This window comes from Zeus faber, assembly GCF_960531495.2.
Source record: "Zeus faber genome assembly, chromosome: 10".
In the NCBI taxonomy this organism is placed as follows: Eukaryota; Metazoa; Chordata; class Actinopteri; order Zeiformes; family Zeidae; genus Zeus; species Zeus faber.
In genome coordinates, this window is record NC_137199.1 from 16,335,555 (window position 1) to 16,352,307 (window position 16,753).

General features: G+C 43.5%; 2 protein-coding genes across 3 annotated transcripts in view; one reads left to right on the forward strand and one right to left on the reverse strand.

Annotated features, from left to right (window-relative positions):
- The first annotated feature begins 2,584 nt into the window (after window positions 1-2,584).
- Window positions 2,585-15,965, forward strand: purab (purine-rich element binding protein Ab). The gene is made up of 2 exons (XM_080007957.1): window positions 2,585-3,671; window positions 15,883-15,965. The coding sequence occupies exon 1, from the start codon at window positions 2,604-2,606 to the stop codon at window positions 3,447-3,449; it is 846 nt and encodes a 281-aa protein (XP_079864083.1). The 5' UTR covers window positions 2,585-2,603; the 3' UTR covers window positions 3,450-3,671; window positions 15,883-15,965.
- psd2 (pleckstrin and Sec7 domain containing 2) overlaps window positions 13,010-16,753 on the reverse strand; it is a 17,701-nt gene continuing 13,957 nt past the window's right edge. For both annotated transcript variants that reach the window (XM_080007956.1, XM_080007955.1), the window contains exons 12-13: window positions 16,607-16,750; window positions 13,010-16,109 (exon numbers count right to left, since the gene is read on the reverse strand). In XM_080007956.1, coding sequence (XP_079864082.1) covers window positions 15,879-16,109; window positions 16,607-16,750 — 375 coding nt within the window. In that variant the 3' untranslated portion in view covers window positions 13,010-15,878. The remainder of the gene's footprint in view (window positions 16,110-16,606; window positions 16,751-16,753) is intronic.

Genomic DNA, 16,753 nt, shown 5'->3' on the forward strand with positions numbered 1-16,753 from the left:
GTGGCCACAGGTTCCACTCCTCCCTCCCTATTTCTCCCTCCCTCCCTCCCTTCACCACACCAGCAACTCCCTCCATCCATCAATCAAGCCATTCACAAGATTCGCTTCTCCCTGTCTCAGAAGCTGCTGCTGGAGCACCCACCAAGCGCCCTTCGACGGAGGTCAGAAAGCCTTCTTCTGCCGAGGGGAAAAGAGAAGGAATGTCGGTAAATGTACACATGGATAAATTGTTTCGGCCGTCAACCCCTCGCGGGTTCTCTATCCGTGGTGCTGAAATAATTTGGCTGAGGCTGAGACTTGAGATGACAACACCATGGTTCGAAAAAACATTCTTAGCAAGCTCTCCCTGCTCGTTTTGTCTCATTGTACTAAGGACAACGGTCCCAAGGTAATGACTGCAACAAAATACGGATATATTATTAATGGGTTCAAGGGGTGACTCGATATTATTAGGCTGTGCCTGTAAATTACTGTGAAACAAAAAAAGGAAAATACAATTTTAAAGTTAACCCTTCTTTCACATCTCTACCTGCTCACCATGCTGTCTGTTGCCCCCCTCAAAATCTCACATTTATTAAAGGACCCTTCAACATGTGCCCCTTATACAGCTTGACTTTTTTTTCAATTCAAATCTCAACAAATACATGGGGGTGGGGGTAAACCCCATATTCTTGTATACTTATGACAGAGACTTTGGTCTTATCCTGAAATGAATCACCTCCATGTTATCGGCCTTTTGGTTGATTTGAATATATCTATCTAACTGGACTATAAATGTCCGTGGCACTTTCTTACAATGATAATAAAAGGTTGTTTTCCTCTCTTCCGTTTTCTTTATCATGTATATGATCTTAAATATATCTTGTAGATAATATTTAGAATTCTGTGTTGTAAAACAAGCCTAGATATATTCTATATACATGGGCAATACTGGCACTAACATGATTTGTATGAACTTCATTCTTCATATTATTCTTTATTATTTTTTTCCTAAAAATCCATTATTTTTTTTACTTTTACTCTAGATTATCTTGCAACTAGATATATATATATATATATATATATATATATATATATATATATATATATATATATAAATTCTTGTCAATTCAGACCATTACGTGTTTTCCTGTTGTATTTGTAGTTATTATTGCACGAATCCATCGTCTGAAGCTTCTTGTATGCGCAAATGATCTTGGCAAAATACATGTTGTATTCTTTAATGATCCTATTCGAGGTCATCTTCACCGCTGTCCGTGGTGCTGAACTGTTGTCCTCTTAAGTCAAGCAGGGTTCAGTCTTTCATAATGTGACCCTCGTCACAAACAAATGTTTCTAGCAAAACGGATGCTTAGAGGTATCTTTGTGTATCTTTTTATCTGTACATACAAATACATTAACAAATAAACAGAATAATCAGCAGTGGATAAAAAGTTTACCGACGCTTATTGAAAGGCAACCTTTTCCCCACAGGGGGCGTACTACCACCTTTCTGAATTTCAGTTTTTAATTTCCTCATTCTCCTTTCAGAGCTCTTTCTATTCCCATGTTCACTAACATTTACAAACCTTCACTTTTGGTGTCATTCATTTATGGTGTTATGAAAAAAGACATATAGGTCTTTGTCTATATTATTTTACAAGCAAATGAAATATATAATGTACAAATAGTAAAAAAAAAATCCCGATGTCTCAAAGCAATATAATATTCGGCAAAACATGTGCTATCCAATCCCGTCAATAAATCTGTCTAAATAAAAATGCTGTTCCACTTTACATGTTTTCATCCGTTTCAACTGGAGTCGTCATGCAATTTTCACAAACCTATAGATGAAAGTCATTTGGACATTTGTCTGCTGGTGTGTAGCTCTCATTAAAACATGTTGGAAGATTTCTTTTTTTTTCATTAGCCCCCACTGACGCAGCCTCGCAATGCTAATTCATAAAGAATACCGCCTTTATTCCTACAGTATGGTATGTATTCACTGTCCGTGGTGCTGAAGTAAAAAAAATACATACGTTTGGTCTACCCTTTGTTGTGTCGTTATAGCAAATAAACAGTCCCAAAACTGCCAACCCACTTCAACGACTTTAGCTTTTTTGAATAGCTTTTTTTTTTTTATTTCCATGTGTTTGCTTTAATATCAGGTCTTTTGTGCCTTGTGTAAAACACTTTGAATTGCATTGTATAACAGGTGGTACACAAATAAACTGCTTAACTGCATCTATCTATCTGTCTATCTATCTATCTATCTATCTATCTGTCTGTCTGTCTGTCTCCCTATCTATCGGCTGAAGACTGCAGTGCTTGGGGCTCACATGGGTGGGGGTAAACTTTCATTTCCACTGAAGGCTTACGAGAGCTGGTGTGTGTACCGTTGCGAAACAGACGCGAGTGTCTTGAACGCGCCCCACCGCTCCAGAGGACTACAGAAACACAGAGACTACACTACTTTCATTTTCTCTCTCTCTCTCTCTCTCTCTCCCTCTCCCTCTCCCTCTCGTTGCGGTCTTCTCGCGATACGGCGGCGGAGCGGTTTGACAGGCAGTCGAGGTTGCAGCAGGCAGAGGGAGACGGTGGAAGGTAAGCAGGGAGGCAGCATCATGGCGGACAGAGACAGTGGCAGTGACCACGGAGGGCCCACTGCAGGCCCCGGCTTGCTGCCTCCGGGCGCGATGGGCGCCGTGTCTCGCCTGCAACACGACACCGAAGAGCTCGCCTCGAAGCGCGTCGACATCCAGAACAAGCGCTTCTACCTGGACGTGAAGCAGAATGTGAAAGGCCGCTTCCTAAAGATAGCCGAGGTCGGGGCTGGGGGAAATAAGAGCCGCCTCACTCTCTCTATGTCGGTCGCCGTGGAGTTCCGCGATTATCTCGGGGACTTTATCGAACATTACGCCCAGCTGGGCCCCACCAACCCGGACATGGTGCAGGATGAGCCTCGGCGGGCGCTCAAGAGCGAATTTCTCGTGCGGGAGAATCGCAAATATTACATGGATCTGAAAGAGAACCAGAGGGGGCGGTTCCTAAGGATTCGGCAGACCGTTAATCGGGGGCCCGGATTGGGAAGCGCACAAGGCCAGACCATCGCTCTCCCCGCACAGGGGCTCATCGAGTTCCGCGACGCCTTGGCCAAACTCATCGACGACTACGGAGTGGACGAGGAGCCGGCGGAGCTTCCGGAGGGCACCTCGTTGACGGTCGACAACAAGCGCTTCTTCTTCGACGTGGGCTCCAATAAGTACGGGGTTTTCATGCGGGTCAGCGAGGTGAAGCCCACGTATCGGAACTCCATCACGGTTCCGTGCAAGGTGTGGTCCAAATTCGGCAACACCTTCTGCAAATACGCGGACGAGATGAGGAAGATCCAGGAGAGAAGTAGAGAGAAACGGGCCTCCGAACTACTACCCGAGGGCCCGCACGAGGGCGACGACGGGGACGACGATTGACGCGGATCCGAGGCAGAAATGAACAACGAAAACGAAACTGAACTCTGAGAAAACAACAGACTTTTAAGTGTAAAATAGAATGAGAGAATTCCAAGGGAATCACCCCCCACACAACCTCCACAGGCATGACAGCAGCTCCGCTGTCTCCTCGCTCATTGTACTGGATGTCACCCCACTTACCAACCGTGTCAACAGTAAGCCGCTGCTATCGAGAACTGAACTGTAAGATATGAACTGTTTCCTACTTGATTTAAAATGACAATGAACAGAGTGTTTATATCTCTATCAAACGACAGATTTTGCACACATCAAAAGCTATTTCGAAACGAGTGGGTTTCAAACTGGTAAATATAGTACTAAAACGAAAATAGTGCTCTATGTTGAAATGACGGTCTTCATGTAGAGAGTATTTGACATCAGCACAAAAAAATGAATATATTATGAACTTTATAAAAACCAAAACCTGATACCAGACGCATCGTTTACGCAGAATAAATATGAAAGCGCTCTTAAAGTGTATGAATCGCAAAACGCACAACAGGCTTGTACACACCTGTCGCATGCGTAGGCTCATGTAATGAAAATTGCGAAAATAGGCTAAATAGGCTCCAGTCTTTAATTTGGCCTGATACCTGGCCAATGAAAGCATTTCGACCATGCCATCGTGGAAAGTTTCAACTCAAAATGAAATGCCTATTTTGCGTCTCAAACGAACGGGGCAAATTTCTCCATCACTATTGAACATCCACCCTTCCTTCACCATGTCCATAGAAACTTAAATGACAAAAAAAAAAAAAAGTGCTAACTTAGATGTACTAATTATGATTTTGTGAATCAGCTGTAAAAAAAAAAAAAAAAAAATCCTTTTAAAGATGCCCACGTTTTCTGTGGGTGAAATATTTCTCTTCTTTTCCTCTCGGGGGTGAGGGACGCAAGAGGATACGGTCCACCTGTGGGAGCGCGTGGCGCGTGAAACAAGAACAAAAAAGAAAAAAAAAAAAAACAACAAAAAATAAAAAATAAGATGCAGCGCGCGGCGCGGCTGCGCGGCGGAGCATCCTCTCTGACGTCGTTCCAAACTGGTGCCTTATACACTCCACTCGTTTACGTGTCCTCACGTGGATGGTCTGTGACCTCGACCGCTGTTACGTTTTCATTTATGAGTGCTGTACAGGCAGAAACTCACAGCCAAGGCCACGGGTACGCGCACCTACGTTGTGCGTCGCATTGGGCGACAACACCCCCCCCCCCCCCCCTCCTCCCTCCCCGCAAGTAAACCACACAGGGCTGGGAGGCTGCCCAGGTGTGACGTCACACGTGTCTCCCGACAACAGAGGAGCCGAGGAATGTGGCTCAAGAACATAGCTGTAGAGCCTGTGACAGCACCCAGTGTGTCCATGGAGAGTCGACTGGAGATGTTTGGGGTGGCCCTGCACACCTTTTGCACCATAACGTTAAAAATAAATGAAGAGAGAGAAGTACAGCGGGTTTAGATGAGGCTATTCGTCAGAGCTGAGATGGATGCTGTTTAAGAGCCAGACAGGCAATCAGCCAGTCAGCCAGCCAGCCAGCCAGCCAGCCAGCCAGCAAGCCAAGCAAGCCGTTCCCATACAGTTAGTCAGAATGAAGCCCAGTGGATGTAGGGCCTATCAGAGCACGGCCAAGGCAGTATCTATCTCTTTATGGTGCTACAGCCCCTTGATCATTCCCGGGGGGCCTCGCCACTCAGAATATGTCACTTTTGCATTATTATTATTATTCTGATGCTATTTTTTTCTTAAAATTTCTATAGTCCACATTTTGCTGTCCAGAACATGCCAGTCTGTTCCCCTCCCAGAACAAGAGGGAGCCACTGGCTGGCATAGGACATTTCATACCTGTGTGCAATATTGTGTACGTGCCAATAGAGGCATTGTATCACGTGTATAGATAATTAAAAGACGAAAAAATGTATAGGATATGTGATCATAGATATTTGAAAAGCATGACAATGAGGGTGATAAATCTGCGTCATATTACTGAAATGTGAAGTCTTTCTTCTGAGGCACTTTGTTTAAAGTGGGAGAAAAAAAATCCAAACAGTCGTGAGGTATTTTCTGTCATGTTCTGTGAACCAGTGGGCTGCCTTGTCTGTCTCTCTGTGCACATAGACTAGTTCTAGTTTTTGACATTCCCCCTAACGAACTGCCCCAGAGGAGCAAAAGAAAACCTGAACTCTTCTCAGCCATTTTCTACTCTTCATACATGCAGTGTGTTAGATAGATCCTCTAATTTTCTCTCAGTCAGCCCCCTCTGCAGTGGTTTCTCCTCAAGCTAGTATTCTGGTGATTGGAGGCCAAGGGTGGCTCTCTCTCTCACACACACACACACACACACACACCACACACCACACACACACCACACACACACACATTACTTACACACGGAAGTGGTTATACACTCCATAAAATGCACAAACACATAATGCCACATACACACACCCCTTTTGAGGCCTCTTGTTGCTAACTGAATGCTTGTGAACGCCCCAAAAGTATTTTCAATAGGGTCTTGAAACCTCACAAGGCCCCCTGTAATTGGAAGCCAGAAAACCGAGTCCAGCACATGTATCAACCCGCTCCCATCCTGTGGGATCGCAAAGCAGGTGAATTCAACGTCTGTAATTGGCGTGCCTGTACTGCAGGTCTGACAGCGAGTTTTGAATATGGCCCTACAATAACTTACTCCCCAACACACAGCCCGTTCTTTCAGTTTGACCTGATCGACCTTGAGGCTTTCACCCGAGCGTTAGTTAACAATCAATGAGCCCTATGTCAGTAAGTTCTCCTTTCAATTTTATTTAAAGCAGGTTGGATTAGATCAGCTTATACAACCAAAGGCAATCCCAGACCCTGCCATGGTGACATGCCACCTAGCTGGCGTCAAGAGGAAAGACAGTTAATGGATTATAGCTTTGGGGAAGGACCCAGTTGAACGGAGACGGCACTGTAGGTGCAGTTAGTGGGGAAGCAGAGGCTATGTAGGCTCAAGCTAGGGATATCCAAAGTACATCCGGGCTGAAATGGTATCAGAGACATCGTTAAATCCAATCCTTTTTGTTTGTTTGTTTATCTTGTCTGTGGCAATGGAGCCAAGGAAAATGTTATAAAAAAAAAAAAGATTCAATCCGGCTCTGGCAGGGCATTTTTGGTCCAGGTTTGTCTTGGAGTGTGGGTGAAAGGCCCAATGAAGCCTGGCACTGCACTGTAGGGTCTGGTTGGGGCACCGTACCAACAGCCTACCAGGGTATCTACTACCCAAGCCGTTAAGACTAGAAAACTCCGCTACTGGAGAGCAACAGGAAAGCTTGTGCTCCTTGTTTTTTTTTTTTTGCAGAGATCAATATAATACCTTACACTGCCCTGTGGATTGTGAAAAGCCCATTTTCATTAAGCAAAATGTACTAACCACCTATGATTATGTACCCTGCAGAGGACATATGAGGTCAATGTGAGTTCAACTTGAGTTCAACCAGAGTTTGGACATCTTGTTGTGATGTAGCACTTCTTCCCCAGAGTGTTCTGGCTTCTGCTTGATTGAATTTAGGCCTCCGGCAGGCCTCAAAAACTGGAACTACGAAACTTCCACTTTTTTTCCTTTTCCTTCTTCAACAGTTGAAATACACAGAGAGCCGAAATATGCTTATTGAGTTCACTTTTTTGAATGCCTCACTCTTTAAAATGCACATTTCTTCTTCCCAAATAAAAAAAGATGTTACGTCTTCTTTTGTTTGTCGTAGCCCATTATCAAAGGGTGCTAATGGGTTGGCTAAGTTTTTGCTGATGAAATGATTCATTGTGGTAAAGCATGGAATCGTATTTAGCTGTTGTGGGTAAGGAGCTACAGAGGTGGACTTGCTCTTGGGTTTGTATGAAAAAAAAGGTCTCATTTGTTGGCTATAACACAGTTGGAAGCTATAACACAGAGCCAGACAGTTTTACATTTGAAAAAAATTGTGACCTTGCAGCCATGTTATGTACTCACAATGTACAGTGATCCATCCGCAGAACTCAAATTCAAAATGGACGGCAGGTTACTTTTTTTAAGGACTTAGTCTCTTGTCAGTAATTGAGCCGTGCACCATCATCAGTGGCTCCTGGCTCAGCACAGTGTGTGTGGTGCACTGAAGCGTTCTGAATTGAAGAGGTACATGTTTTGACTTATTAGGCATAATATACAGTGGTAGCCATCACAAGAGTCCCTAATCCCTCTCCTGCATCTATTATCCATTAGTGATGCAGTGTTCACTGCTACATACTTTTTTTCTGATGTTGTCAAGTAAAACTAAATGTGCTTTCGGTAACACGCAACTTGTTTCTGTTTAACAATTAGTGACCAAACCTTTCCCAGAGCCTTTTGACTGGTTAAAACACTTTTTTTTAAATTGTAATAGGCAATTTAAGGATGCAACACTTAACATATTCTATGTGGCCCATGAACATAAAATGGGATTGTTTTTATGGCTACATCTGTATGTGTGTTATGGGCTTGTCATAGCAGTTAATAACAGGGGAGTGTTCACGTATGTGGCCGCAATGGAACAGCAGCACGGGACTAAAACCCGAAAATATGAAATTAAGGGGCCATGTCTGGGGCTGCTTCGACCAAACTATACCATTTCAGAAAACACACAAAAACTTCCACATATGGTGTTCCTCACTGGGCAATCTGCTTTGCTCATGGCTACAGTGTTGTGTTTTTTCATCGGCCGTTCAGAGTTCCAGATTAATCAGATGGCCAATCTGAGTTTTTGGTCAAAGCTAAGCACTCTATGACTCATCACAAACCATTGACAAAGTGGCTCATTCAGCACGTCCTCTGTTTGCACACATACTAAGTAGGACCATAATGTTTGCAGACTGTATAGGCTACTGTTATGTGTAGTTAAAAGTGGTTCCTTAAAATGTGTTGAAGACATTAATACAATGTTTGGAATTGGATTCTGGAGTTAAATGGGTAGGGTCAATGCACAATGAACATATCCCATGTCACCGTATGGTCAGAAATCCCTTTCCCATCCCCATATGAGATAATATGTTGTATCTTTGAAAAATATTTTATCTGTGGCGTGTGTGTGTATATAAATATATATATATATATATATGGTTTGTTATATATGATGCGCCTCCTTTCAAAAAAATATAACATGTAAACAGGAAAAACATATTGCTGTTTTTTTCCTTTGTATTTTATACTTACAGAAAGCATTGAATAAAAATGGATAAATACTTGCACTTTAGATATATTAAGAAAATAAGAAAATCTGCATATTATTTTTGATAGGGATCTCACATTCAGAGTATAAATTACAGGCTTTGTGATTATTGCTGGAAAGAGATGTATTGAGTTCTACTTATTGAAGTATATTTTGTCTGTGTGTCAGAAGGTTTACTAAAGTAAATTGCATGATTAAGTAGTGCTACACCGATATTGTTCTTTTTTTTTAGTTAGTAAAAAATGTCTGAAAACTGTGATAACAATCCTCTTGTATCATATTTAACCTCTCCTCACTCCACCCCCCCCCCCTTCTAGAATATTTCTTACTGAAATATGGCCTTTCCTGACTACATGACAATGGTGCTTACTTTGGCTTCGACATCAAACTCATCCTACACATCTTAACATCATCATAATTCGCGTCCTCGCACACCATTACTTTCTGTTTATGTACTCTCACTACCTTATTAAATTTCCGTTGATGGCAAAAAAAAAAGGTGTGCTGTCTTGTACATTGTTGTTTGTTTTAATGTTGAGGGAGCCTTGTCGTCTGAACAATGACTAATCGCGCAATAAAGAGTCATTCCACGTGTCCCTGTCTCTCCAATTATGAGTGCTACCGCCACCTCTGCGTCGGGAAGGGGCGTCATTGATGTACACCTTCAACAGCCTGAAATGTCATTTTTACTTGTATTACACACTTTTCAAACACATACGTATGTAGAGATAATATTTTAACCCAAGACATTCATACGTACAGTATATTAATAACAAGTTTCCCCTCAGGATTTCAGTATTGGTTCAGAATTTCTTCTTCTTTGCTATCGACACGGAGGCCAGTGCGCTCTCGTAAACACTCAAGGCTACAGAAGAAGCTGCAGCCACAGTTTCTGTGAGCAGATTGGGTTCTGCTGGATAATCAAATAATTTGTCTGGAAGCCTCCCTACTAAATTACAACTATTGCCGTTGTAAGGAAGCCACCATTTTATAGAAAGACCTGTATCAAACCTCTTCTGTCCGTGTCTGTTATTTTTAGTTTTTTGGAGTTTCATGATGAAATAACTGGCTTGAGGCTGTCATTATAGCCTCACCAGCGTGTAACCAGATGCTTCAAATGTGGCACATATTTGACTTTTCATAATAAGTGTTTGAGGTCATTGTGTAACTTCTATATGAAAAATAAATCACTATCCAATCTTAAAATTCAAATTCAACCCTATCTGCGTCTCTTGCAGTGAATAGGCCTTTGGAACGTTCTGTAGGGAGACTTCCAGGTTTTTATGCAGGTTATTTATGGTAACGAGGTACAGGCCTGAATGTCATCGTGATGGAAAAGGCCGCAACCAATTGTTGAAGTACTGTAAACATAGATGACTTCTGTTACTGGTGCCAGCGCTGTATTTTAATGGCGTACAACCTGCGATTGAACTGGGACAGATCCTGAAAATGCAGAAGTCTTCAATTATGACAGATGTTTTATAATTTTACTGTTTTTACCCTGTGTGTGTGTACAGTGGATGTATGATGCATCATTGCCTGGTGCTTATCAAAAGCACAGAGCAAGTTAATAAGCTGTCGTATATAACATTTTTAGACACTGCCAGTGTATTATTATGGTGATCATGACAAAGATAACCTTGAAGAGTCCAGGTATTACCGTCTTCTTCCACTCCCCCTTGTACGACTTTAAGTAGGGGGGCCCGCTGCCTCGACTGGTGGCCATATCACTCTGATTGCGTCCGATCTTGGACTTTAAACAGGGTCTGGCCTGGTTAGTACTTGGACGGGAGACCACCTGGTAAAACCACAGCACCTGGTCCTTCCAGGCAGTCTCCCATCCAAGTACTTAGGTAGAGATGAAATGCCCCAAGAAGCACAGCCCTTTGAATAATAGCAATTTATGTTGTGTTATTTATGTTTATGTTATTCTCTTGAATTCTCATCTTTGGGACTGTAGTATTGTTGCCATGAGAAATGGGGTTTCATTAAGAGAGCCTCTGGGTTTTATTTCTCTAACTGGCTTTGGGTACTCTTGGAAAAACAGGAATGTAATATATTATTTTATATTATTTTACATATTATTTTGCATTCAATTCCATGTACGGCCAATATATACATCAAAATAGTACAAATAATTAGAAAATGTCGACATTAGAAATAGAAAAAAATATTGAAATAACAGTGAGTGCGAGACCGAGTCACGTTTAATACACTGTCAATTCCGGGAAAAAAAGGTCTAGGAGTCTAGACTCCAGTACTAAAATCCCAGACATTGACTTTGTCTGTCCATTCGACCTTGCTGAGAACAGGAGTTTGAATTAAGACTCGTAAACTGTGTTTACTTCGGTCATACAGTAGGTCAGTGTACGTCATCAATCAGCAAGGCGTGCCTGTTGAGCAATAAAATACATTTCTGAGGCCGCGATACACAGAGACGTAGGTCTACGCCATTTTAGTGTCGTTTGTGTAAACATCTTTGCTCGTTTTGCTATAATAGGTACGCGATACTGATTCGGTTTCTTCATCTCGATTAATAACCGTTTTCGCTTTTTGAAGAGATAAACTTTTGGTAAGTTGTACGGAAGGAAGGCTGATTCCTGGTTCAACGCTCTGATAAACTGGAACAACAATGGCTTCCTGACCACCGTGGTGTAGATTAGTTAGTTAATGAGAAAAGCCATTTGGGGCGGTGTTTGAGTGCTTTGGTGAACTATTTATTTGATTTGAAAAAATGACTGAACCTCAGGCTTCATAAATGCTTATACTCATGTGTTTATTGTTTATGGGACGGGGTAGCTTACTGTTGACGTGATGCCGTTCGTAACGCGTCATGATGACGTCATCTAGCAGCCGAGTCAACGTGTCGCCATTCATTCACAAATCGGGGGGAAACACTCTAAAACAATGTTTGTAACTTCAAGCACAACAACGTGATACTTACATCTGTCCGTTATAAGTTCGTGTGATGACGGGTGATGGACATCTAGTAGGAAAATAAAAACGTAACATTTGGAACAACCAAGCTCCACCCTGTTCCTGTATAGGACGCCTCCTCGGCGGTCAGTGCTGCCACCTGTGGCCGGGAGTTGTATTGCGTCCAATTTCATGCCAAATTAATCGAAATGATGCGATCGACTTTATAATAGGATATGGATGACTGCAATTGGAAGTTAAACTGAATACATTTGATGGGTTTTATTTGATCCTTATCCTGCCCCTTTCAAGCTCTCTCATGCAATTTAGGAAGTAATGGTTGGCATACACAAATGATACTGTGGGTGGTGAGTAGTATGCACCTGCATTTGGTTTTTACCATCCTCCGACCATGTACACTTGCATGAACACTCCAGACATTTTCCCTTCACAGTCTACTTTGAAGTGGACTTTGAAACTCACTTGAGATGTCGACATCCCCTGCGAAGTGCGCCCCTACAAACCAAAACGCAACGCACCCGGAGTGTGATCTTTTCTAAAGAACTTTCTACCACACTCTCATCGCCTGTCATCACCGAAACCTCTGAGGACAAAAGTATCAAAATTCTGTGCTTAAAGTGACAAACATCGCTTTAGTATTTTCTTTGTTGTTGTTTTTTCAATTTGTGATTTCACATTTCGTGAATATTTTGGCAAAAGCGCCAGGGCTTCTCCGGACGGTCCTGCGTCGTTGACTGGACTCTTGGACTTTTGTTCCTCTGAATCAGTGATCGGTTGTGGGTATATATTCCACAGAATGCCTTGTCCCAAATGTGTATGAGCATTCAACCTACAGAGCCTCCCGTGGATTGATACTGAAGGTGATGATGAAACCTTCTGATTTACCCTGAGCTGAGCTTTTGCCTCTAAAAAGAGGAGGATTACCCCAGGCCATGGTCAGAGTTTGGATGTGCAAAACAGAAAAACAATATCAGACTTTGAATCTGCTGAGTACCAGCTGAGCCCGACAACTGAGCACCTCAAACACCAAAACCAGGGGGCTTTGTATAGGTTTGGATTTCAATGGAACTCTACGAAAGGCTCACAAGAAATAGGCACCAGCTAAATAAAAAATAAATAAAATAAAAATGAAGAGCCCCCGAGGAAAAACATCCAGAGGTTTAAAATGATAAAGTTTTGTGTGATGTGGAGAAGTGGACGATTTGCTGATGCATTGAAACTGCACAATCCTGAGGGAAAGCAAGCGCATCACATTGGCAACGTGGTTATTTATCAGAGCAAAACTCAATGGCAAAATAAAGCACAATCGCCATAATCCGTATAAAAGCTTACTTTATGAAGCACGGACTAAATATCCAGTAAATATGTCCTTTACATTGTAGGAGTATCCTGCCAAAAACATATCAGATATACAAACAAATCGGCAACAAAAAAAATATCTATATCCAACAGTGACATCAAAGTGCCTAAGTTGTAATTTTTCTTAAATAAACAAATTAACATTTTTTTCTCTCACAATCCTATATTACAGCACAGGCCTATCCTAAAACATCGGGAAATCATGGTTAGCACAACAGCCAAAGTGACTATAAGTGGAGTAGGAAAGCAATCATATATCTTGACCATATTCAGCTTTATAAAAGGGCAATTCCATTTTAAGAAACTCAGCTCCATTCAAATCCCTAGGCTGTCCACACCATTCTGGTCCATTCAGGCATCCAACCCCAGAAGTTATAGCTCAGGTTCCAGGTTTTCTGCCGCTGTGTTTGGGAGGATCTCAGAACCCCGCCCGTCACATCAGCTCTGACTCACCGCGGGAATGAGTAGGAATGCCGTGCACAGTCCCAGATACATCGTTATTACCCACGTCTGTCTATGTGAGGGGGCACTAGTTGTTCTGATCTACAGTCGTGTCAAAGGAATATTCAGCACAGAGAGGAACTATGCGTGGGTGAGTGTGTATGTGTGTTACATGTATTAGGTGGGAGGTCAATTAAGGTGCTTATCAATAGCAGTACCTGCACACCCCACCCCCACTCCCTCAGACAGCACTCCAGTTTGCGCATACACTGTAAGTCAATAAAATATACAAGCTCATCAAGTTGCTTTAGGATCTCCTGTAGAAAAGAAGAAAGGCAGTTTGTCCCACTTCCACCTGCCTCATTCTCTTGGTAGAAGAGCTGCTCTGCCGTTTCAAACATCTGGACCACTTGTCAGAGTCTCAGGTCTATGTACTTCCTCATCATCTCCCGTGGAGGAGAAGGGGAAGCCCGCGCTACCGATGGAGCCAGCCTGCCGCTGCTAACTCTTTATGTTTTTTGTTTTTTTTTGTCAGCATCATAACAATTCTCACAACTTGGCATGCTTAGCTGCTGCAGTCCTGCTGCTACACTTTCAGACTACGACACTGCGCTCTCCCAAAAACGCGTCAGTTATTATAGTTGCATGTATTTGCGTGTTCAGAAAGGATGCCGGCAGTAAGGATATAATTATATTATGAATTGCCCCAATGCAGGATAACATTTTAAAATGATCCCCTTAATAAGATATGCGTTAGAATTCAAGGCCTGACTCGATTTTGTCTGTCCTCCGTGTACTAAGATTTTTACCTAAAAATCGAAACACCATATTTTTAGTTGCATGGCATCTCTCGCTGAGTGCAGATGGTTGAGAGAAAGTAAGGAAAGCTGATTGTGACTGCAGTCTCCTTTCTCGTGTGTGTAATAGCACTTTTAATTCCTCGATAGAAAAAAACTAGACCCTGCTTCGTTTACGTATTTCCCTGACCTAGAGCCTGCCTCAACTGCGAGCGCTTGCACACACGCGCGCGCGCGCACACACGCACGTGCACACGCACGTGCACACACACGCACACACACACACACACACACACACACACACACACACACACACACACACACACACACACACACCGACAAGCATCGTATTGGATTGATCCAACGCGCACCCTGTATGTCAGTCGTTCGTACCCCTCCCCCCACAAAAACTTTCCTGTTTTATTCTTCATTTCAGTGACCCGCGAGTCACGTTTTTCACCCAATTATGTTTTGTTCCGCAAAAACTTGAACCGATTTTCAACAGGGCCCCCCAGGCACAGTGCTTTCCTCCCGTCTGAAGCAGTCCATCCTTCATCTCAAGTCCAGCTTCAAAATGGAAGAAATCAAAGCGCAGAAAGAATCACACGTCCATAGTAGCGTGAGCCGTAGCTTCGAGCTCACGGAAAGCTTTGGGAACATATGGGTTTGAATCTTTGCACCGGATTTGAAAGCCCGGCAAGTGAAGGAGCTGAGGTGCTCTTAAGCAAGGCAGTAAAGTGTCTTTTGTGGCCGGCAGTAACACTGCAGCTGACTGTGGCGTCGCTGCGCACACGCAGGCAAGCGTAACCAGATGAACGTGACCCAGGGAACCTGTTTAGACAAAAAATAAAAAAACAAAAACAAGCTTCCTTGCACTATGAAACCAAGCTCCGAGTAAACAATGTTCCCACACGGTGAAATAAATAAATAAATAGGCTGCATGTAGTAAGGACCTTTGCACCTTCATACTTCATAGTTTGTAGTGCCAGCGCTCAAGAGTCCAGTCATTTTTAATAATGCCAGGAGAGATATATTGAGTCTATGGCACGCGCGCACACACACACACACACACACACCCACATTCATTCACACTAGTACACACACCGTGCTCCAGAGAGGTTTGTTATGAGCCTTGGGGGGTAGTTTGTCTTTCCGGGATCGGTGAGGGAGGACCAAATGCTACAGTAGTTCCACCTCCAGACCGGGGCTCCGCCGCTGCTGGACCCTTACACGGAACAACAGGGCCGCGTGGCTTCCATGGGGGTGGGGGGACAAGTTGGTCTGTTTACATCATAGTCAGTGGATACAACATGCCAGAGTGCCCACAGCGCATCATCGTGTTGTGGATTGACACAATAACACAGGATAACACCGCCCCCGACTTGTTCTTCCACCCAGCCTGAAAATCACAACATAAGCAATAACTTACTCGCATTTCAAAATAATACTGACGGTTTCGTTAAAAACGAGGATGACGGTGATCACACTAATGATCGGATCAGATGTGCGGTTAAATATGGCGGTCATCGAGGATCGGCGAGGGCAGAAGAAAACTGATGGAGAAGTCGTAGCAGGGTTGATGTATTTGACCTCGGTTGTCACCGTCAGGAGGCTGTCGTAGGTTGATTTTTTTCGCTTCCCTCCTCAGCTCCTCTGTCCGGGGGCGGTGCGTCCCGCCGCCCTCCCGTTGAGCCCCCCCTGGGCCTGGCTGATGGACGGAGACGACTGGGTCTTGCGAAGGCGTCCCTCCTGGCCGCAGCGGGGCCGGTCCCCTCCGAGTCCCATCATCACGCTGGCCTCAATCTTCTCCAGGTCGTCCGTCTCGGCGTGGATCTTGGCCTGCAACAGGCTGATGTAGGTCTCATAGCGACTCTTCTGCTCATGGGGGGTGGGGTTGGGTGGGGGGGGGGGGGGGTGCGGGGGGGTGGAGAGGATTATGAAGAGATTCATGAAAATATTCCAACCACAAAAATCAAAACTTTTTTTCGAGGCAACGTGGAGTCTGGAGTTTCGGGTTTGTTGAAATCAACGATGTTGATCATGATGCTCTCATACGACTAAGGTACAGAGTCTAGGACTTCTAATTAAGATTAATAATGCTACGAAAAAATTAATTTAAAAAGATATTGTAAGAGTTTGTAAGTGTTGAACTGCTTTTTGATGAATTTCCCTCCAGAGATGAATAAAGTTTTATCTTAATCTTATCTCTTGAAAAATATCCTAACTATTGCTCGGTGTGGGGCTTTCGTTGACTTGAACAACACGCAAGAAAACAAAGCGCTACGAAGGAAAAACAGTAAATAATTAAGCCATTCCACTCCTGCAGTCTCTCTCTCGGCTCCTCTGTGAAAAAGTTTCCCCGGTGCCGCTACCTCATAAGTGAGATAGTGCTCTTTCAGGCGGTACTCCTCCCACTCGCGGCTCTTGGGGTCTGGCGAGGGCGGATTCTTCCGGTGCTCCTCCACCTCCAAGCTCATCTGCTTCAGTTTGCTCTCATGACTCAGCAGCTGCTCGTCCTG

Bases quoted from the DNA above. Each gene is read 5' to 3' on its own strand.
- purab (XM_080007957.1), top strand. From the start codon at position 2,604: ATGGCGGACAGAGACAGTGGCAGTGACCACGGAGGGCCCACTGCAGGC.